This window comes from Bombyx mori, chromosome 28 (genome assembly GCF_030269925.1).
Source record: "Bombyx mori chromosome 28, ASM3026992v2".
Classification (NCBI taxonomy): domain Eukaryota; kingdom Metazoa; phylum Arthropoda; class Insecta; order Lepidoptera; family Bombycidae; genus Bombyx; species Bombyx mori.
The window spans coordinates 408,997-430,053 of NC_085134.1; the positions used below are offsets into that span (position 1 = coordinate 408,997).

General features: G+C 40.6%; 4 protein-coding genes across 5 annotated transcripts in view; 3 read left to right on the forward strand and 1 right to left on the reverse strand.

Annotated features, from left to right (window-relative positions):
- Positions 1-166: 166 nt before the first annotated feature.
- LOC101742426 (glucose dehydrogenase [FAD, quinone]) lies at positions 167-9,284 on the forward strand. The gene is made up of 5 exons (XM_004933467.5): positions 167-1,258; positions 1,839-2,081; positions 3,775-3,932; positions 6,597-6,711; positions 7,207-9,284. Exons 2-5 carry the CDS (start codon positions 1,845-1,847, stop codon positions 8,527-8,529), a joined length of 1,833 nt encoding a protein of 610 aa, XP_004933524.1. The 5' UTR covers positions 167-1,258; positions 1,839-1,844; the 3' UTR covers positions 8,530-9,284.
- Positions 9,285-9,978: 694 nt separating this feature from the next.
- Positions 9,979-11,793, reverse strand: LOC101742570 (growth arrest and DNA damage-inducible protein GADD45 alpha). Its single transcript, XM_004933468.5, has 3 exons — positions 11,264-11,793; positions 10,771-10,987; positions 9,979-10,558 (listed from the first exon to the last, which is right to left on the reverse strand). Exons 1-3 carry the CDS (start codon positions 11,323-11,325, stop codon positions 10,343-10,345), a joined length of 495 nt encoding a protein of 164 aa, XP_004933525.1. The 5' UTR covers positions 11,326-11,793; the 3' UTR covers positions 9,979-10,342.
- LOC101742711 (electron transfer flavoprotein beta subunit lysine methyltransferase) overlaps positions 11,044-21,057 on the forward strand; it is a 43,396-nt gene continuing 33,382 nt past the window's right edge. Inside the window, exon 1 of one of the 2 annotated variants that reach the window (XM_062676776.1) lies at positions 11,044-11,106. In XM_062676776.1, the coding sequence (XP_062532760.1) occupies positions 11,059-11,106 (48 nt within the window). In that variant the 5' untranslated portion in view covers positions 11,044-11,058. Of the gene's footprint in view, positions 11,107-11,523; positions 11,875-21,057 lie in introns of those variants that run through there. The other variant, XM_012696655.4, reaches the window with a different exon arrangement.
- LOC119628352 (uncharacterized) lies at positions 16,562-20,877 on the forward strand. The gene is made up of 2 exons (XM_004933529.5): positions 16,562-16,779; positions 16,891-20,877. Exons 1-2 carry the CDS (start codon positions 16,728-16,730, stop codon positions 17,562-17,564), a joined length of 726 nt encoding a protein of 241 aa, XP_004933586.1. The 5' UTR covers positions 16,562-16,727; the 3' UTR covers positions 17,565-20,877.

Genomic DNA, 21,057 nt, shown 5'->3' on the forward strand with positions numbered 1-21,057 from the left:
ACCTCATGTCTCAAGGAAGCCAGCGTTCCCATATCGATGCATACGACATTCAGCAACCACTTAACAGGCGGCGTGAGTTCGCTCACGTATCTAAACGCTAAACAGAATTTAAAAGAACCAGCCACAGTCGTATTCGTTACGCTATCAATAATTGTGACATCGAAACCCGATTTTTTTCTAGTTCAAGCGTAAAATAGTTAATTGTTCATCTATTTACATTGTAGAAACGAATTAAAACGGTTCTAACTAGTTTATTACAATGGTTTTACTTGAAGAACAAATGATACGTGGTGCTGTCAGCCAAGAATGGCATCCTAACTCTGTCCACGGACGTCCTTAAAGGAGACTAAGAAATTCACCAGAGAATGAACAGCGGTATTCTCCTAGTCTTGTCTACTCTCGTCGGGAAGCAATCGAGGTTTCCAGTTCGATGGATGCTACATCCGTACTGCAAAGCAGTTAAGACTTGGACCTTGTGTGTGAACGTGGACAGCACAGTCATTACACAGGGGTCGAAAGATTACGCGGTAATCTGCTTCAGCCATCTCATCTGCGTCTCGCAAATCGTGGTTTTTAACGAGGTTGCATTCCACCTATTTCCAAGCCATTTTTTGGTGTTCAAAGATGAGCACGTTCAAGTTATACAGCTCACGAGCTCCTCACAATATTCTACTACGAATTTCGTATCGAACTATCGAAAAATTTATTTAATTTATTTATTTTTATTGCTTAGATAGGTAGACGAGCTCACAGCCCACCTGGTATTAAGTGGTTAATGGAGCCCATAGAGATCTACGACGTAAATGCGCCACCCACCTTGAGATATAAGTTCTAAGGTCTCAAGTATAGTTACAACGGCTGCCCCACCCTTCAAGCCGAAACACATTACTGCTTCACGACAGAAATAGGCGGAGTGGTGGTACCTACCCGTGCGGACTCACAAGAGGTCCTACCACCAGTAATATATGTATGTAGATAATGACGTGTTTGGCTTGAGGAATTTAAAATAGCAGACAAACGTAAGTTTAGTACAAAATTAATTAGTGTACTATTTTTGTTATCTGTAACAATCACATTAAATTCTAATAAATTAGCATACTGACTGACAATATAAGAGCTATACAGACGTAGCGACTCATCCGCCGGCGCAACATTTTGTGTCTGTATATAACGGATGAGTAGCAAGCGGATCAAGGACTGACGGATCAGTATCGGTTTGAAAAAAACAAAACACTGTTGTTGATTACAGTAAAACACGGTAAGTTCTTCTACAGACACTCATTCTATTAAAGCTGTTTTTTAATACGTGTTTTCTTAGTTTCAGACGTATGCATGTTAGTATATAACGGAATCTTTGAGCATGATTTTGACCCCCTTCAAAACGTCGGATTAACTCGAAATTTCATATACTTATTAAGGACCGATGACAATTCAATATTTAAAAAAAAAATGAAAAAATTGAAATTCAACTAAAAAATGAATAATAAATAATAGTTTAAACAAACATAACAAAATACGCTTTTATAGAAAATCCAACTTAAAAACAGAAAATAAATTTTAATAAATTATAATAAAAAATAGTGTAAGAAAAAATGATTTTATTGTAAAAAAAAGCGTGGGGTGCACGGTATCAGTAGTTATAAATATTTTATGAACAGATATGAGTAGAAGGGTCATTTTGATCATATCCTGAAAAGCATCCCACGTTTGTTTACAATAAAATCATTTTTTCTTACACTATTTTTAAAATATTATTTATTTTTCTTATTTGACGAGTGCTTACATCAACGTTGCGGCGGTGTAGTGTAGAACCAATCATAAATTGTTTTCCCGTTCAGCTAACAATGGTTTGGCAGCCAATAAATCTGGACCAAGCATGCCCGGGATCGACAAATCTAACTGCGTGCAGTTCCTTTGGGTACGTGTACTTGGACCTGCTGGTTCGACTCTTCGGTCAAACCAGCGGGAAGAGGAGACCTCCAGAGACCGAAGAGGAGAGAGAGTTTGACTTCATCGTTGTTGGAGCCGGTTCCGCTGGATGTGTTGTCGCCAATCGACTCAGTGCTGTAGGAAACTGGAAAGTAAGAATTGTCGTTTTAAAGGCCCTTTTATGCTAGTGGTCCCCCGGTAGTCGAAATTCGACTATAAATAATTAATTGAAATTATAAGTTTGTACACTATTATGATTCTATTGTCAAAGACTATTATTATACTTCTTTATTCACAGATTTCGTCAAGATTACACTATATACTATATTTAGTCTATTCTCAATTTGACCACAGTCTAAGAAAAGTTTGACAATAAACAAATAGAATGCTTGCGTGTGTGTGTCAAATACATAGTGGTATACACAAGTGGTATAGTGTGTGTAATGTTTTTTTTAATTGCTTTAATGTATTTTTTACGCATAATTTAAAAAAAAAAATAACGTTTTGAACTTTTTCTCTATATTCTCCATACCTAAGTGTGGGAAATTTCATACTCCTCCGTCCGCGCAATTTTCGTAAAAAGGGGTACAAAGTTTTTGCTTCACGTATTAATATATAGATAAAACAACCGGTCTACAAAACAGAGAATTAACCGCACACGATAACAATATATAAATATGTAGGTATATAATTAGAACTAGTATTATTAAGGCTTAACCTCGCGTTTATTAGCTTCATTAAATCATTTCCGACCTTTGAAATAGTTTACAGTTTTCGCGGCTATTACGGACGGCCATGTCGTTGTTCCTCAACATTTGAATGTTATGCTAGTTGTCATCAGGAGGCAGTCTCCTCCCGGTGATGGTCAAGGGGCGACCTAAGGGGGTTGAGACTGCGCCGCACGCTACCGTCACTCTAGCGCGCTGGCACCAGGAGGACGGGACGGCGCGTCGGCGGCTGCGGACTGCGATGCGGTCCGCATTTTCGTCGTCGCTGTCGTCGCCGAACATACTGTGGGAGAGCAACCCGGTCGGCGGTGTATCGCGTTCTGACCCGGCAGGCTGGTTCTGGCCCAGCGGGGTTCCCGGAACACCAGCGGCACCGCCCGGGCGGCCTGGTAGGGCCGCCGTACCGCGGAGACCGACGTCGTTGGTCGTCGACTATCGCCTCGACGACCTGTCCGTTGGGCGTCCTCGGGGTGGCGCCGCGTGTCTGGTTGTAGTGTTGACCGCGGGAACCCCCCTACTCTGACTGGGTTCTGACCCCAGACGGAGATCGGACGTCGGGTGTAAGAGTGCAGGGGAGTCGTTTAGTGGGTGGGCCCTAAAATCCTTGGGCCTGCGATCTGCTCTCAACACCTGCAGATCGTTGAGTCTCACATACCCCGTGTGCCCCCTAGGCGCGGGGACCTCGTAGGAGGTTAGGCCCCCGGCTCGAAAAAAAAAAAAGTTGTCATCAAACGATTAAGCCGCAGAAGAAATTATGTCTAACCCTCGCGTAATATAAAGAAAATACCATTAATAAAGAGCTACTAGAATAGACAAATAAGTTACTAATGTTTTGCATAATTATAATTTGTGTAATTACTGGTGGTAGGACGTCTTGTGAGTCCGCGCGGGTACCACCCTACCTGTTTTCCGCCGTGAAGCAGTAATGCGTTTCGGTTTGAAGGGTGGGGCAGCCGTTGTAACTATACTTGAGACCTTAGAACTTCGCATTTACGTTGTAGATGTTTATGGGCTCCAGTAACCACTTAACCCCAGGTGGGCTGTGAGCTCGTACACCCATCTATGCAATAAAAACAAAAAAGTGCACGCGACGTCACCCAATAATATTTATCTACAGGTACTACTCCTGGAAGCAGGAGACGAACAACCATTGGTGACCACAGTCCCGAGTCTGGCTATATCGCTGCTCCAGTCCAGCGTAGACTGGGCTTACCAGACTGAGCCGAATGGGAAGAGCTGCCTCGCCAGGCCGGGACAGCGCTGTAGCTGGCCGAGGTACGTTGTACCTTTGAATTCGAACTTTTTTCGCACGATACTGAGGGTCGTGTTGCAATGCCTAGCAGGTCAGGATGGGTAACACATTAATAGGAGCTTTCTATTCTTCTTGCGTTGCTCTTTTAAGTCGTCGTGGCCTAAAGGATAAGACGTCCGGTGCATTCGTGTGTAGCGATGCACCGGTGTTCGAATCCCAGGCGGGTACCAATGTTTCTAATGAAATACGTACTTAACAAATGTTCACGATTGACTTCCACGGTGAAGGAATAACATCGTGTAATAAAAATCAAATCCGCAAAATTACAATTAGCGTAATCACTAGTGGTAGGATGTCTTGTGAGTCCGCACGGGTAGGTACCACCGCCCCGTCTATTTCTCCCGTGAAGCAGTAATGCGTTTCGGGTTGAAGGGTGGGGCAGCCGTTGTAACTATACTGAGACCTTAGAACTTATATCTCAAAGTGGGTGGCGGCATTTACGTTGTAGACGTCTATGGGCTTCGGCAACCACTTAAAACCAGGTGGGCTGTGAGCTCGTCCACACCTCTATGCTATAAAAAAAAGGAAGATACGGTCGAGTCTCCCGCCTCAAGCCTTACAGATTACATATAAAGTACACAACATTCTAATATTATCCCCAAAACAGGGGAAATACATTAGTAAAGTTTGTATCGAGATAACCTAATCCTCGGTCCTAATCCTAATCATCGAATTAATCTTGTTATAAAAGTCTCAAAACAAGAATTAACATACTTCTGTGGCAATTTTTTACACTTGAAGAATCTGGAGACAACGTTTATGAAGACGATGGTACAAAAGCACCTAAAAGTGTCACAATGTCTTCTTATAGTACTACAAGCCGCCCGCTCCGGCTCCGCTCGGGTCTTTAACAAAAATTTCAACGATATTTGACGTTGTTTTATTTTTTTAAATAAAAGAACACTTATTGTGGCTTAATTTTAATAGTTAGACATATGCTGTTGCGACACTTTTTGTAAATAATAATGTGTTCTACAAAGTCGTAGTACATTATTTTATTCTATCATCAATAGTTTTCGCAGGGCACGCGATGTAAAGAATATTTTAGGTAATTTTTTACACCTTGGATTACGTAATTGGAGTTTTAGTAAGGATCCCATTTTTTTTTTCAAAAAGGATTTTAGCCTATGTTACTCGGGAATAGTGTAGCTTCCAAACAGTGAAAGAGTTTTCAAATCGGTTCAGTAGTTTCAGAGCCTATTCAATACAAACAAACAAATCTTTCCTCTTTATAATATTATTAGTATTAGTATAGATTATTATCATCGGAATTTAATAAATAATTTGTTCTATACAATCCAGTGTGACCTACTCTAAATCTTTCTAGGTCAACTTGTATTTGATATTAACATAACAATAATTCTATATGTAATAAATAATATACGTATCGTTTTTACGTTATTTTTTTTATTTTTGAAGTGAAAACTTCTTTAGAATCGTTGTGATTTCAAACCGGATGCAACGGAAAAAACGACAGGTAAGAGACACAAATACAAAAATGTGTAGGATGAAGCCAGCAAAGAATGAGACAGAAATATACATACTATTTAATACAGCGCCATCTGTGAGATTTTTTAATACTAACGTGTGTATGAAAGCTCTTGTAGTGAATTTTAATTTAGGATTATACGTGAAATTAAAATATCAATTCACAGAGGGCGCTACCTTACAATTATTTACTAATGACAAAATTTTACATATACTTAAGACGTTTAGGATAATTGTATTTTAATTTTGGAAGGTTTCACTTCTACCACGTGTGAATTGCACACATGTTTTTTTTTTTATTGCCCTTGTAGGCAGACGAGCGTACGGCCCACCTGATGGTGAGTGGTTACCGTCGCCCATGGACTTCAGCAATGCCAAGGGCAGAGCCAAGCCGCTGCCTACCGCAAATTAATGTTACCGTTATTGTTAATGTAATATATAAGCGAGACCCTTTTTGATAATTAACGAATTGAAATAATATTGTGATAATTTTGCGAGCCTTCAGTAATGTATCGTACACAGCCTTACGGATCCATCAGAACTTTTTTTTTTATTGCTTAGATGGGTGGACGAGCTCACAGCCCACCTAGTGTTTAGTGGTTACTGGAGCACATAGACATCTACAACGTAAATGCGCCACCCACCTTGAGATATAAGTTCTGAGGTTCTAAGGTCTGTCCGAAATCCAGGATGCTGACGTATTTGCCGATAGTTGGGGAATACTTTTTTCCAAAATAATGTTATTTTTAGCATAATAATAGTACTTAATAGTTTTAATGTTTTTTTGTGTTAAAAGAGTAAGGCGTTTTAGTGCAAACTGTAAGCCTGACTTTGTATTGAATGGAATAAATAGATAAAGTATAGTTACAACGGCTGCCCCACCCTTCAAACCGAAACGCATTACTGCTTTACGGCAGAAATAGGCAGGGTGTCCAATTAGATTGCATTAGACACCTTCAGCTCTAACACTAGGAGCCGGCTTAGGGACTCTGATAACAAAGGAGGCGCTATTAGCTGTTAGCTAATCCCTTACCTCCAGGCTGAGCCTTTGCTCGCCCATCTGTCCCGGTGAAACTAGAAAGGCGTCCGGGCCAGTAATTCCTAACAAACAAAAGAATGTATCCAAAATCCATTTCCAGAGGCAAAACCATGGGCGGGTCTAGCTCTATAAACTCCTTAGCCTATGTTCGAGGGAACGAGCTGGACTACGACACTTGGGCTGCGAACGGAAACACAGGCTGGAGCTATAAAGAGGTCAGTGTCCTGTAAACTATAGGTGTCCGTGTTGCTTTTTTTTTCATACTTATGCTGGTAGACTTGAGAGGCTATGTCTGCGTAACCGAGCCAGGTGAGCTCAACCTGAGAGAATGCTTAACACTGACCCTAGCAAGAGCAGTGCTTCGCAGAATCTACCACCGGATCGGAATAGATCCGGCGGGAAACTCAGTGGGCTGCGTCTATGCGTTAGCTTGTTCGTCGACGGCTTCGACGAGGACGGCGACCAGTGCTTGAAGAGTCTACCGGAGAATCGACCGACTACCGACATGTTTCGGGCGATGGCGGCTTTGCATTGCCCCGTCGCCGCATCGCCTGGGTCGGATAAATTACGACAGAAGATAGTAAAATATCAACTGATATAGTACATCGGAATAGTGCGCACCCGTACTCACAAATTCTATTCCTTCGTCGCGGCCCTACTCGACGAGGATCGCGTTATAAACTCTACCTGAGACTCTAACGATTTCACAGGTCCTGCCTTACTTCATCAAGTCCGAGAAGAACTTGAACATCGCAGGTCTGAACCGGGAGTACCACGGCGTCGGCGGAGAGCAGTACGTCTCCAGATACCCGTACGTGGACCGACCGTCCATCATGATGACCGAGGCCTTCAACGAGAGGGGCGTCCCCATCGGAGACTTCAACGGCGAGAACCAGCTCAGCACGATGCAGTCGCAGACGTTCTCCTGCGGCGGGCAGCGCGTGTCCACCAACCGCGCCTTCATAGAGCCCGTCCGGGACAGGCGCCCCAACCTGCTCGTCAGGACCAACGCTGAAGTCCACAAGATACTGATCAATGAGAATAAGCAAGCGTACGGCGTGGTCTACAAGAGGAACTGCAAATGGCACACGGCCTACGCCAAGAAGGAGGTGATCATCAGCGCCGGCGCCATCAACTCGCCCAAACTACTTATGCTCTCGGGCATAGGACCTAAATACCACTTAGACGAGTTGGGCATAGAAGTGGTCAAAGATTTAGCCGTGGGTGAGAACCTGCACGACCACGTCACCTTCAACGGCATAATCGTGGCCCTGCCGAACGCGACGTCCACTAAAGTGAGCAACGACCAGCTGCTGAAAGAACTGTTTGCTTATAAATTGTCCCGACGCAAGAGAGGTCCGCTGGCGGCTAACGGGCCGACGAACTCCATCGCGTTTATAAGGACGGAGGCCGCGCTGCCGGCGCCCGACGTGCAGTTCCAAGTGGACAGCGTCACTTGGCAGGAGTACATCCGGCAGCCGACCCTCTACGAGAGCCTCACGATATTCCCATCCGCCTTCTACAACGCCCTGCTGCCGAGAACTATGAACTTGGTCCCGAAAAGTCGAGGCAAGTTGCTACTGAACCCAAAGAATCCTCGCGGAGCCCCACTACTCTACGCAAACTATTTCGACGACCCCACAGACTTGATTCCCCTAGTTAAGGGAGTCAAGTTCCTCCTGACGTTGGAGAACACGAAGGCGTTCAAACGTCTCGGCGCGTACTTCGTTAAGAAACCGTTGAAAGCTTGCAAGAATTATATTTGGGGCACTGACGACTACATTGTGTATTTGGCCAGATCTTATACTACGAGCACGTACCACCCGGTGGGAACGTGTAAAATGGGCCCGAAGTGGGATAAAAAAGCTGTTGTGGACCCACAATTGAGAGTCTATGGTGTTTCTGGTTTACGTGTCATTGATTCTTCTATAATGCCGTGTGCGCCGCGCGGGAACACCAACGCGCCATCTATTATGATCGGGGAGAGAGGAGTCGCTTTTGTTCTAAACTACTGGTTGAAGAAGTACAGCTAGTCGACAACAGATGTCTCTTTAATAAATTTTGTAAAAATGTTTTTTTGGCGAAATTTAAGTTCAACATTTTTAATCTAATAATAGAGCAAAAGGGAGCAAGCTAATAAAAAAAATTGACTAGCTAAATAATATGAAATTAGTTATTTACGTAACAATTAACATAATTGAAAATTAATAGAATTGTTTATTTTTGTTTTTATTACAATTTACAATGCATAAAGTAAATGCTACCTCTAAAGCCGGATTTGATTTATTTTTATTAGTATAGTATCATCCTATGTGGACATACAACAATATTTATTTTTTCATATTAATTGCAATTATTAGTTATTATTAACATAATTATACCCCAAATCCTAATCGGTTTTGTATATCAAATTTTTCGCGGTGCTTAATGCTACCTGAGAGTTTCTTTTTTCTGGCACTAGATGGCTATACACATTATTTTATTTGTTTTTATTGACTGGATGCAATTTTATACATGTAACCTCTATATGATTTATGACACAAACCTTAAAAGAGGTTAATATGTTATAAAGGTGACGTAAATAATAATTTGAATATTGAAATATTAGAAGAAGGAGCATTAGAAATATTAAAACATTTTTGAATATTGAAATAAATAAATAAAACATAAAGACTGGTGAAGCTATAGCTTTAAATATTGTTTCTCTTTATATAGAGCAAAAAACTCAGTTTGTGCTATAGTTTTACTAGCCTACAATTTATTTTGATGTGAATAAAATAGTACATTACATAGATTTGTGCAGCAAAACAACACCCGTTCATGTAGATGGGGTACAGAATTATTCCATGATTTCCTTTTCTAGTTGAGAAGGACATTGCTATGGCTGCTCCAGGCTAACTCTGTACTTTATCTACTGAGTAGCTTTAGCCCGCGACTCCGTCCGCGTGGAATAGTTACTTTGGCACAACGCTAAATTTTACATCTACTTCATTTACATAGAAAGTGAAAATATTTTTGAATTATAGAATGTTAAGGAGCTATGTAAACCCCTATTTTGAAACATTCTTTATTGGTGCTCCACTTGTCTTAGAGAGATGTTATATAGCCGTCTTCCTCAATAAATGGGTTATCTTTAACACAAATAATTTTTCAAATCGGACCAATTAATATTTCCTGAGATTAGCGTGTTCAAACAAACAAACTTCAGATTTGTAATATTATGAAGTATAGATAAATACAAGAATTCCAGCAAATACTAAATTTCAATTTCTGATGAACCTTAAGCATATTTTTTATTAAAATTCCATTATACGATGCTCCTACCATAAATTAATTATTTAAATTGTTTATCTAAATTTATTGTCCTGATATTATTGACAGTTCAATATCATGGGTATCTATCTTGCTTGTGCTTCTTTCTGGAATCTTTTTCTTTTTAACTTAAGATTATATTTAGGGGAAAAAGCGGGAAAAAAAGAAACTTTGTTACAAATAAAATAAAATTTTATTCATGTTTATTATGTTTTAACTTTTACAAAAGATTTATTACGAAATTGGTATAAAGATATAATAAATACATTTTTCGTTACATTAAACTATCTTATGAAACAATGAAAAAAACACTTTTACATTTTAAGACAGTAGCAGTTTAGCACCTACATTTTACAAATTGCTCTCTATCAATTTTTAAATTATTTTAATTCAAAACAAACCCCAAAACATTCTCAAGCAGACTTAATGCAACTACCAAACAACAGATGGCGTTGTGCCTAAGCCAAAATGGCGACCTACTTGAAAAATAATATCGCAAAATTTTCTTTTCACAATAATATCCTCATGTTTAATTCACTTCTCGGGCAACTTGATGACGGGCATTTGTGAATAGCCCCAGTCTGATTCGCAGTGGTCGATCAACTGTCTCTCGGCTTCAGATAATGTTGATAAATCTATTTCTTGACTGTCTGTGAATGGATCTGTATACGGATAGTGTACCAGCACGCAACTGAAGTCCATGGGAGAGCAGTAACCAAGCATTCTCCTCAGCTTAGTCTCACAATCGACCTGTGTACAAAGAAACGAATTTGTTAGCTTTTTTATTTTGATTCCTTTTAACTTAATTCCTTGAATCGTTATAAATTCGATTAATAGGTTCTTGTTAGAGAGTCGGAAATTTTAATGACTTTTTTTACTTCGTGGAAACTAAATTGTCATATAAAATTAATAATAACTATGTATAATTCATTTTATGAAGAAGGAAATAAAATGAAACTCACTTTAATAACATGAATATCATTTTCAACGCAAAATGCTTGCAGGAGGACATCTTGCATATGCGTTGCACTATCGCCAGGCGGGGCTTCGGCGGTCAGGCAAAACAATGCACCATTGCAGTTCTTCGATAAGTATTGAATGGCGGGAAGTAAGCCAATAGTTAACCTTTTTTCGACACAGGCTCGCCTTAACACTGTCTTGATACATTGTCCGATAGAGCTGTGGGAAAACAAATACATTAATAAATTATATGTTACCAAAAACTTTAGTCTCTTGCATGTCAAACGGAGATGCTAACCGCCATACTACAAACAAAATATTATTATCAAAAGCATAAGGTACGTCAATTTATAGTCTAATTGGCATGTTTGAAGTTATTAGAACTTTAAAGTTCTTTGATCTAGGTCAAGTGAAATTCTTGTGAAATATTCATTTTAGTTTATGCATATTGAATTTTTCCTGTTGTAGCTGTAAAGTATTAAGATATTTATTTACCTTTTAGCTGCTATGACACTGAAGGTCTCGGCTTTTACTGGAACAACTGCTTCCTTGTACATTTTGGATAGACGAATGCTTCTTAACTCTTGAATTTCACTAATTTCCAAACTCCGCAGTGAAATCCGAATGTGAATTTTCACAGAAAGCACTAACACTTTACATAAAATCCTTCTATTATGTAAACACACTTGAACTTCTCGCAGTAATTCGAACTTGTGACACAATAATTTCACAACTTTGCTAACGAAACTCGCGTTAGTACACTTTGGATGTTCAATGTAGAATGTGGAGAAGTGACGTAGCGTTCCCTTTTATTGGAAAGGCCGCGCATGCGCACGCTAGTATTTGTATGTGTGCGTATCCTCCGATCAGTTTCGTCGGAGTTTCTTCGAAAAACGCTTGTATTTTCGGTTGTGTGAGTCGTTTTAACTAGTGTAAGTCTGTAAGTGTATATACGAGATAATAATAATGATACGTGGCACGTGGTACGTGTGTGTGAGTGGTTTTTTCTGAAATGCGAACGCGTGGCTTGTCGCGACTTGTTTAAGGACCAATTTAGTTGGAGCTACCCCGTTCTTCTTTTTTGAAGTAAATGCGGCCAGAAAAGGGTAGGTACTATCAGAACGGTAGGTCAAGGTATTTTTTGTTATCGTTAAGCGCATTGGAGAATATCGGAATTCCCGCTACATTGGGTTTTTATTTCAACAGAGGAAATATGGTTCATTTGAAAACAAAAATTGGGTTTGATTCTGGTTTAGTTGTTTTTTTATTTGTAATGAAACATTCGTTTTCAATAGGTACAAGGACTTTAGTATATTTATTGTAGAGCCATGACGGCAAGATGAGAAAACTTCTAATGGGCATTTCTTCTAGTGTTACGACAGGATAGAATTTATTTGAAGTTATGGGCAGGTAGTGAAAATGTTTTTTTTTTTTTTAAGAGATTTTATGACCTGGTAACTAAGACCTTTAAGTCATGTCTTATTTTACTTTATATTCTTAATTTTATGAAAAATGATAATATGGAGTGAAATGAAATGAAGATGATTAATTTGAGACATTAATCAACTGGGATGAAATTTAATGAAATGAGATGATATGGGATGAAATATAATCGCAGTAAAATGGTGGTCATTTACTGAGATTTTTTCAGTGGACTTTTTGGAGGAACCCGAGAAGTTACGTCCAGCAGCTTTGTTTCATTTTCCCACATTGGTGCACTTTCACAGATATTAAACATTTAATAAACCACCGTTATTACACATTTAAACCTGAAGAAACACTAAATAGACAAAATAAAACAAATCACACAACTTCACTGCTCGCGTTCCCGCCAAAAAGTCCAGTGAAAATGTTACTACTATCCTTGTACCTACCTACCCAACTTCAGAAGTCGATGTATTTTAATAGTCTCCACCACAATTCCATTACCTGCATCAGAGCGAGGAGGAAGACATTCATATAAATACGTTAGTTTGAGTATATCATTAGCTACTTATTTTTTTACCTCAAACGTAAATTAAAAAAACCGTGTTTTTTTGAAGTTTTTACTTTCTATAGCACATGAGATGTTAGTGTCGAACGTGAGAGCGACTCTTTCTTATTTTTTTGCTTAGCAGGGTCAATGACCTCGTGGCCCACGTAGTGTTAAGTGGTTACCGGAGCCCATGGACATCAGCAACGTAAATGATTTCTAGTGTATCCAAAGCAGTCAAATTGTATGCAAAAGTGAGTTTGTTTTTCACGTCTGTTAGAAACAAACAAACTCGCATTATGGCGTCGTGTTACTCAACCCAATATCAAGAAACACGTTGTTAAGTGCACTAAAAAAGACATATTCATCATTTAACACCAGGTAACAATTACTATTCTCGATCAATGTAATTTTACTATACTAAAATCTATTATTTATGTGTATAATATTGACGTCAATATTACCATGCACAAGTGACATACTTCGAACGGTTCTATTCCAAGGATCACCGCCGAACAAGTCAAATCGTGTCCTAACAAGTTAACAGGGGCAATGCCACCGGCAAACACAATGATAATAACATGATAATTATCAAGATATTATTAATGATTGTTGTTATCATACTGTTGATCTCGTGAGTAATAGCTGAACGATGTCTGGTTGCCATTATCACAAAGTCAATGTTATTCGACAAGGTTAATAGTTTGTCCTCAAGGAGAGAAAATCAGACTTATCATCCCACTGCTGGGCACGGTTTTCCGTCCAAGCGATATAAAGTGGGCTATATAAAAAAAAAGATTAAAATTTGGTAAGAGAAAAATTCTAACCGGCGCCATCTAGACGGGCTTCGAATAGCCTGCCGACCGAGAGGGCTGGTGGTCGTGGCGCTGACGACCGCCAGTCCGGTGTCCCGAGGGGGAGGGTGATGGGAGAGATGTGTTCCGCACTAAACGCTTCACTTTCCCCCCTTTGCTCTTTCATGAGTTCTGTCTCATGCGAGGTTTGGATGCTGGTTGTTGAGCGACAGGAGGTTTTGGTCGGTTCAACTCCGACATGCCCCGCCCTCGATCCCCAGTGGAGGGCGGAAGTCCGGCGATTTCCTCCTGACCAAAAAAAAGAGAAAAGGTTCAGAATTACTTTTTGTTGTTTTAGTGTTGATATTTAATTCATAAGTCAATTGTAAGTAATGAATATGAAAGCATTTTAGAGTGACAGATAATCTCACCGTTAATCTGATAGGTATTAAGTAATTACAAGATCCCTTTGATGACCGGACCACATGATTTCCACGTTGTTCAAATATCACCTTTGCGCCGATAGATATAAGATACATTCCCTTATCATTTCGCTGACAAACGATGATTTTGTATTTTAGTAAACATTTATTTACTATATCGATATTTAGGAATACGTAAAGCATACCAATTTTTTTTTTTTGAAAAGCGTGCGTGGTAGATTATCGTTGCGTTGTGGTGATGCGTTGCGGGTCGAATGCTCAGGCAGGAACCAATTATCCACGATGAGGGAACTCGTATCTTGTAATAAAGTGAAACCCATATTTAAGAGTATTTGTGGTCACTGGTGGTGCGTTGTGAGCCGCGCGGACATGGTCACCGTTCTGTCTATTATGTAGACAGCTCATCACTCAAACACCACACGGAAAACAAAGAGCCGCAAAATAGTTAAAAGCCTTACAAAATTCCGACTTATCGCTTGGGGAGTCTCTCCCAAGTAGCCCTGTATGAAGAGGTTAAAAATAAAAACAACAATGACATTGCCTATTCTTAATTGGGATATGATGATCGATAGGACGATAATTTTACGTTTTTTGCGGACTCACAAGAGGTCCTACCACCACTAAGTAAGTAGTACATGTACATTAAGCTATATTTGGTGGCAGGACATCTTGTGAGTCCGCGCGGGTGGGTACTACCAGCCTGCCTATTTCTGCCGTAAAGCAGTAATGCGTTTCGGTTTGAAGGATGGGGCAGCCGTTTTAACTATACTTGAGACCTTAGAACTTATATCTCAAGGTGGGTGGCGCATTTACGCTGTGGATGTCTATGGGCTCCAGTAACCACTTAACACCAGGTGGGCTGTGAACTCGTCCACACATCTAAGCAACAAAAAAAAAAGACACCGATCTCGTATTTAATGGCGAGTGGCATTGCGCCCCGATTACCATTTAACACCGGGTGGGCCGTCTGCATATAAGTAAACAAGACGTGTAACCTTAGTATTGTTAAACCAAAGCCAGTTGTTATTTTGAATGCACTTTTCCGTCCCAGGGCTTTGGGAACTCCCTGTGACTAAGACCACTAACGCTTCGAGCGCCGCTACATGATCTTCATGACATATTGCGCAACAACATGTGGTTGTCTTGAACATGAGTTCATTGAACTACTTGTGTTTGTTTATTTTACGTTCGCGCCTTTATTTATTGCGTTCAAACTGACGTGTGTCGAGATATACAGATTATAGGCAAAGGGTGTTTTGAAAAAAGAAGTGGCTTTACGATATAAATGAAGTCAACTTTTATCTTTTTTTTGCGGTCGTTGGTATCCCTGGTTTTTAGCCGATCTTTGTTAAACTCAAAAATTCTCTAAGATTTATTGGTCCAGTGACAAGCTCACTGCCTATCTGGTGGTTAAGCATCCTAATGTCATAGACAATGCAACACGAATACCACCTTGACACAATTTAGACAATAAACAGCTACAATATTCCTTTCTTTTGTCGTATCACTCTTGTCAGAGCGGTCGTGGTCGTCATTCAGCATCATTGCTGTTGGCAGATGTTATGCGCCTCACGAGAATTCGCCACTCCTCCCGGTTAGTGGTGAGGCCGGTACACTCTTGCAAACATTGCAACACCCGCCAACTGCCGACTTGACTTGGCAGCCTTCCAGGCGGTCTGGTGCCTTCTCCTTTGCCCTGAACGACAAGGCGCTCTATGGAGTCATTTCCTCGCCGGGAGACATGTCCAAAAAATAATAGTATGTGCCCATGCACAAGCGCTTAATGCCGAGTTCTTGAAATGAAGCTACAATATAGATGCAGGATGCAGTATATAATACTAATGTTTACAGCCTACGGTCATTAAATAAAACGTGTAAATAAGGAAGTTTTGTAAAAATCCCGTTATGTAATTTGGAATGTTGTTATCGGCATATTTTGTTCGTATTTCTGACGAAAACGATTATATATGCATTAAATATTATTTTATTAAACCAACAGTTGTATCACTCGCAACTCGAACGTTTGTCCATGATCGAATGAGGAATGCAGTGGAGTAGGAGAATTAGTTTTTCAGGTTCATACTCCAAGCTTGAGGACATTCGATCCGGTGTGTCTATTGCGCGATGAAGCCCTCGCGTTGGAGAGAGACAGAGAGATACAAAGTACGGAAAATACGCACCCGAGATAATTGCTCTATCTAGCTTTACATCAGGGTGCTAATGAACAGAACGTGTCGGACCATCGGTCAAGATTACTTGGGATCGCTAGTTATTGATTTGAAAGGTTGAGTTCTCCCGATAGGGCGATTTAGGATTTTTCGAAGTTAAACTTCTAATGCGACTTCCAACAAGGTTGCGTTAAACGTTCAACGCTCCTGGGGAGGGGGAATAGAAAGAGACAGAACGAGAGTGAATGCGTGGCTAGAACGTATGCACGTAGTATACAGCTACAGGCCAGCGCGAGCGTTAGCAACGAGTAGCGTACAGTATTTCAACGCAAGAGGGAGAGAGAAAGAGAATGAGTCGGTAGATCCCAACAAATGCGCGTGGTATTGTTGCTATGCAGCGAAGTAGGTACCTAAACAGTGTGAGCGTCGTGAAATTAGCCGAAATACGTACCTACTTGTTGTTCTATTTTAATTTACGAGTATAATATTCATTATTTCATTTACTTATTTGATTTGATACACATATAATTTAATAGGGTAGTATTTTTAATTTTCAAATGTAGTGAATAAAAATTGTCAAAAATGCATGAAAACAATCCCACGGACAATGCGACGGATTTAAGGTTATGTCAAGGTACGTCTCTTGTGAACGATCGGCGATCAATTGATTGTTAAGTTTTCTCTTTTGAAATTACAATATGACGCATTCACATACATTATTGATGCAAATATGTACATTTTCCAGGGCGAGACGATGAGACAACCCCAAGCACTTCCACTGGTTCAAGAGGTCCACGAGGGAAAAATGCACAATATTACCGTGATTACAGAGCACGGAAGCGAGCGGAGGAGAAAAAAGAGTCGTTGAATAGAACTAGTGATCCTTTTACGACTGCTGATTCTTCTACAATTAACGTCGCAGGATCAGTAGCATCGAAGAAAAGAAAATCAGCCGCGGAATACCAGAGAGAGTACCGAGCACGTAAAAAAGCCAAACGTGACAATATACTCATTGATTCCCTGGCTGTAATTCCATCAACTTCGACGGGGGGATTTACTACCACTCATCAATCAACTATAGTAGACAAACAAACAACTGCTAGGCCTTCTATTAATCCACAAACGACTGCTGGGTCTGCTATTAATCCACCAACGACTGCTGGGCCTTCGGCGAGTAGTGATATTGCTTTTGCAAAGCCAACAAGAAGGAAAAGACCCGCAGAATATCAGCGAGAATATAGAGCAAGGAAAAAAGCTCAAAGGGAATCTACGAGGGCCGCGAAAACCAACGACGGTTCCATGGAGATTGCTAATGAAAATATCAGCGATATTGGTGACGAAAATGCAAGTATAAATCGCCCGGCTTACGTCTGGCTTATTCCAACCAAACGGTTGAGAAATATAAGAAAGAAATTCTAGAAAATCAACCAAATCAGACAATATCCGAGGTTCATCTCAGGTTGTGACAACGAGGAACAACTTGAAAGTGCACGTAGAGCACTTGAAAAGAAAAAAAATACCAGCAGACACCGGTGGATTACTGAAACGTTTGACATTCGTCCTTGAGCATCATAACCACCAACATTGAAGTTGCTGATGGATTAGCCAACGGGGCCATGTGAAAATTGGACAGCATCAAAAGAAATGATAACGGAGAAGTTACTCGGGTATGGTTGATATATCCGAATTGTGAAAGATTTGGTATTTTGGATGTCTGCGCGTTCACACATTTTTCATGGTGCCGCAATTCTAAGGAGTATCCCTGCAAACTTCCACGAGTATCGGCATATTTGGGGTAGACATTTTGAGCGATATCCAAATTCTGAGTCATTTAGAGGGCAAAGCCAAGTTGGCGTCCAAAATGCAGGGAGTCCTCAACAGAGCGAAACGGTACTTCACTCCTGGACAAAGACTTGCTTTACAAAGCACAGGCCCGACCTCGCATGGAGTACTGCTCCCACCTCTGGGCCGGGGCTCCCGAATACCAGCTACTTCCATTTGACTCCAAACAGAAGAAAGCCGTTCGGATTGGATCGAAAAGAAAACTAGTGGGCTGTGTCTGTGGGTTAATTTACTCACCGACCCCTTCGTCGCAAGCGACGGGTTCAACGAGAACGCCGACCGGTGCTTGTGGTCTAAAAGCACCGGTAGTAGATCAGGAGGACCCAAAAGACGGGTTTTCGTGTCGCGCCGCTTCCTAAGAATCGTGCACTGATGCTGACTGTAGATACTTACTGGAGTCTAACTCCAGGTCGTCATGAAGATCCACGTTCCTCACGAACCACGATGCTCCGATGACTATCGTGAAAAAACGGGATTGGATAACTTGAAGGGGTTTTAAAATTAGCGCGGCCCGTATGAGCGAACACTACACTTGCATAGGTCAGGACGTATGCAAGTTTTGTAGAGAGAGTCACCTTGTTACGAAGGGAAAATTTACTTAGCTTGCAAATCATCGGATAGATGGTGGGAATGCGACTCGTCCAAGAACAATCTTCTCGCGCAACCCTTTATCTGTTTGAGCTCTCAGCAGAATCTGGTCTGTTTGCATTGAACCGTTTCCTCTCGGCTTCTACATTTCCAGTCAAGATCAGTTTTTTTTTTTTGTTGTTGTTGTTGCTTAGATGGGTGAACGAGCTCACAGCCCACCTGGTGTTAAGTGGTTACTGGAGCCCATAGACATCCACAACGTAAATGCGCCACCCACCTTGAGATACAAGTTCTAAGGTCTCAAGTATAGTTACGACGGCTGCCCCACCCTTCAAACCGAAACGCATTACTGCTTCACGGCAGAAATAGGCAGGGTGGTGGTACCCACCCGCGCGGACTCACAAGAGGTCCTACCACCAGTAATTACGCAAATTATAATTTTGCGGGTTTGGTTTTTATTACACGATGTTATTCCTTCACCGTGGAAGTCAATCGTGAACATTTCATTTGAAAAATTGGTACCCGCCTGCGGGATTTGAACACCGGTGCATCGCTTCAACACAAATGCACTGGACTTCTTATCCGTTAGGCCACGACGACTACTAAAAGTCAGTTTTTCGAATATTACCTACACAGTTTTCATATTAATTTATTTTGCCTTAAACAATACACTTGAATATATTTGCTTAACAATAACTCGGACAAGATATAATTCTATTTAAATTTTATTTTGTATGCAAATGTTACGACGTAATCATTGTGTTTGAGGATACAGGAAAATACGTCTGAATATTTTTCTGTGTGTGTTGTTTGTTCCTCTCGCCTTTACATTAAAGTCTTATTGAACAAGTCCGTGAATCGTGGTCACATGGTTCGATGTCGGGTCACTGTCAATATCTCTGTTAAAAATATTATTATTTATTTATCATTAATTAATATTACATTAGAAAAACTACAAACTACGTACACAGACAAGAACAGAAGGAAATTGTTACGGTAATTGATGGATTTTTTACATAAGGAACAGAATAATCAAAATACCTTAATCCTGACTTGGAGGTGTCGAATGTGGAGCACCATATACCATACCAAATCGGGCAATCTCAATCCAGGGGTCTTTACTACCCAAATTGCGCTTTTTTTTATTTTGACTTTTGCATCGAATGAATGCGAGCCATGCTAAGATAGCGGTACATTTGAAACCCGATGCTTATTTTCACTCGTACAAGGTGAGTGGCCGCAGGTGACAAGTAAGGAAATGTCTCCTGAGCTTAACGTTAACTCTGAGGAAACAAAACCCTTCCTACGTTCGGTTCAATGTTATTAGACCAGCAAAAACTGGGAAAATAATGGATTTTATTATTTTCACACACAAAGACTCTTCCTTTCGATCCCTTCAAGGGTTTGTGGATCAGTATCTAGTCTGAACGATATTTTTTCTGGCATCTCCCTTCGTTGATCCAAATCTCCAGTGATGTTGGTGCCATGATTAGTCGGATAAATACAAGCCGAATCAAATGACCAGAAGTATTGGAGATCACGACCCGCCGGAAGGTTTACATTCTCTGCGATCCAAATGCCCCTCAAAGATCAGGGAAGGTGTCCAGGATCGTGACATCACTATGCGTTTTGTGCAATTGACAATAATACGCTGGATTAAGCCGTAAAAATAACTTTAGTTATGTAATCATCTCGCGAACATCGAAGAAAATTCGAAAAGTTGAAAGTGTGTCGCGCTTTTTCCTTGAATGTTATCGCCGCATTCATAATTTCATAGGAATTTTATAAGTACGACGTAACGATAAGAATGAAGTGTCCAATGTGGAATCTACTGCCACTACGCGTTGAAAGATAAGGTTCAAAATACACAAACTTGAGATCGGTGGTTATTTCTTTCCTACCTATTCTCTGATTGCCTAAGGAGCTCTTCTAGCCACGCTCTAACTGGTAGGTAATCTCACGGGGTCAAATTGAGAGATTTTGTTAACATTAGCCCCAGCAAGAGCAGTGCTTCGTAGAATTTTCTGCCCGATCGGATTAGCGACCCACTGAAAATGTCCGGCGAGAAACTCAGTGGGCTGTGCCTATGGGGCGGTAGTTAATAACATATTTGACCACATAAAATTGAAGGTATCCTTTATGATAGTTGTAATGTTATTGCAACCAGGAATTTTATGTTTGAAACTCCGTAAATACGCCTTTAATATCCCTAAATAAATATAAATTAATTGTGAGTCAAATATTAAGTGTATTGTCAAGAGGCCTGCCCTCTTCATTAGTTTGAAGTAAACAATGATACAAATATGTTTTTTTTTATTCCCTTTGTAGGCAGACGAACATACGGCCCACCTGATGATGAGTGGTTACCGTCAGCAATGTCAGGGGCAGAACCAAGCCGCTACCTAAGGTTAAGCACTCTCCACAAGCCTCGTTTTAAGAAGAATGTCTCAGAGCGCTCGGGAAACACCGTGGAGGGGAGCTG

Excerpts from the sequence above, each read along its gene's own strand:
- LOC101742426 (XM_004933467.5), top strand. The coding sequence starts at position 1,845 with ATGGTTTGGCAGCCAATAAATCTGGACCAAGCATGCCCGGGATCGACA. Across the intron at positions 3,933-6,596 it reads CAGCGCTGTAGCTGGCCGAG|AGGCAAAACCATGGGCGGGT; the intron begins GTACGTTGTACC and ends ATCCATTTCCAG. Across the intron at positions 6,712-7,206 it reads CAGGCTGGAGCTATAAAGAG|GTCCTGCCTTACTTCATCAA; the intron begins GTCAGTGTCCTG and ends ACGATTTCACAG.
- LOC101742570 (XM_004933468.5), bottom strand. The coding sequence starts at position 11,325 with ATGTACAAGGAAGCAGTTGTTCCAGTAAAAGCCGAGACCTTCAGTGTC. Across the intron at positions 10,988-11,263 it reads AGTGTCATAGCAGCTAAAAG|CTCTATCGGACAATGTATCA; the intron begins GTAAATAAATAT and ends GTTTTCCCACAG. Across the intron at positions 10,559-10,770 it reads ATGATATTCATGTTATTAAA|GTCGATTGTGAGACTAAGCT; the intron begins GTGAGTTTCATT and ends CTTTGTACACAG.
- LOC119628352 (XM_004933529.5), top strand. The coding sequence starts at position 16,728 with ATGCATGAAAACAATCCCACGGACAATGCGACGGATTTAAGGTTATGT. Across the intron at positions 16,780-16,890 it reads GGATTTAAGGTTATGTCAAG|GGCGAGACGATGAGACAACC; the intron begins GTACGTCTCTTG and ends TACATTTTCCAG.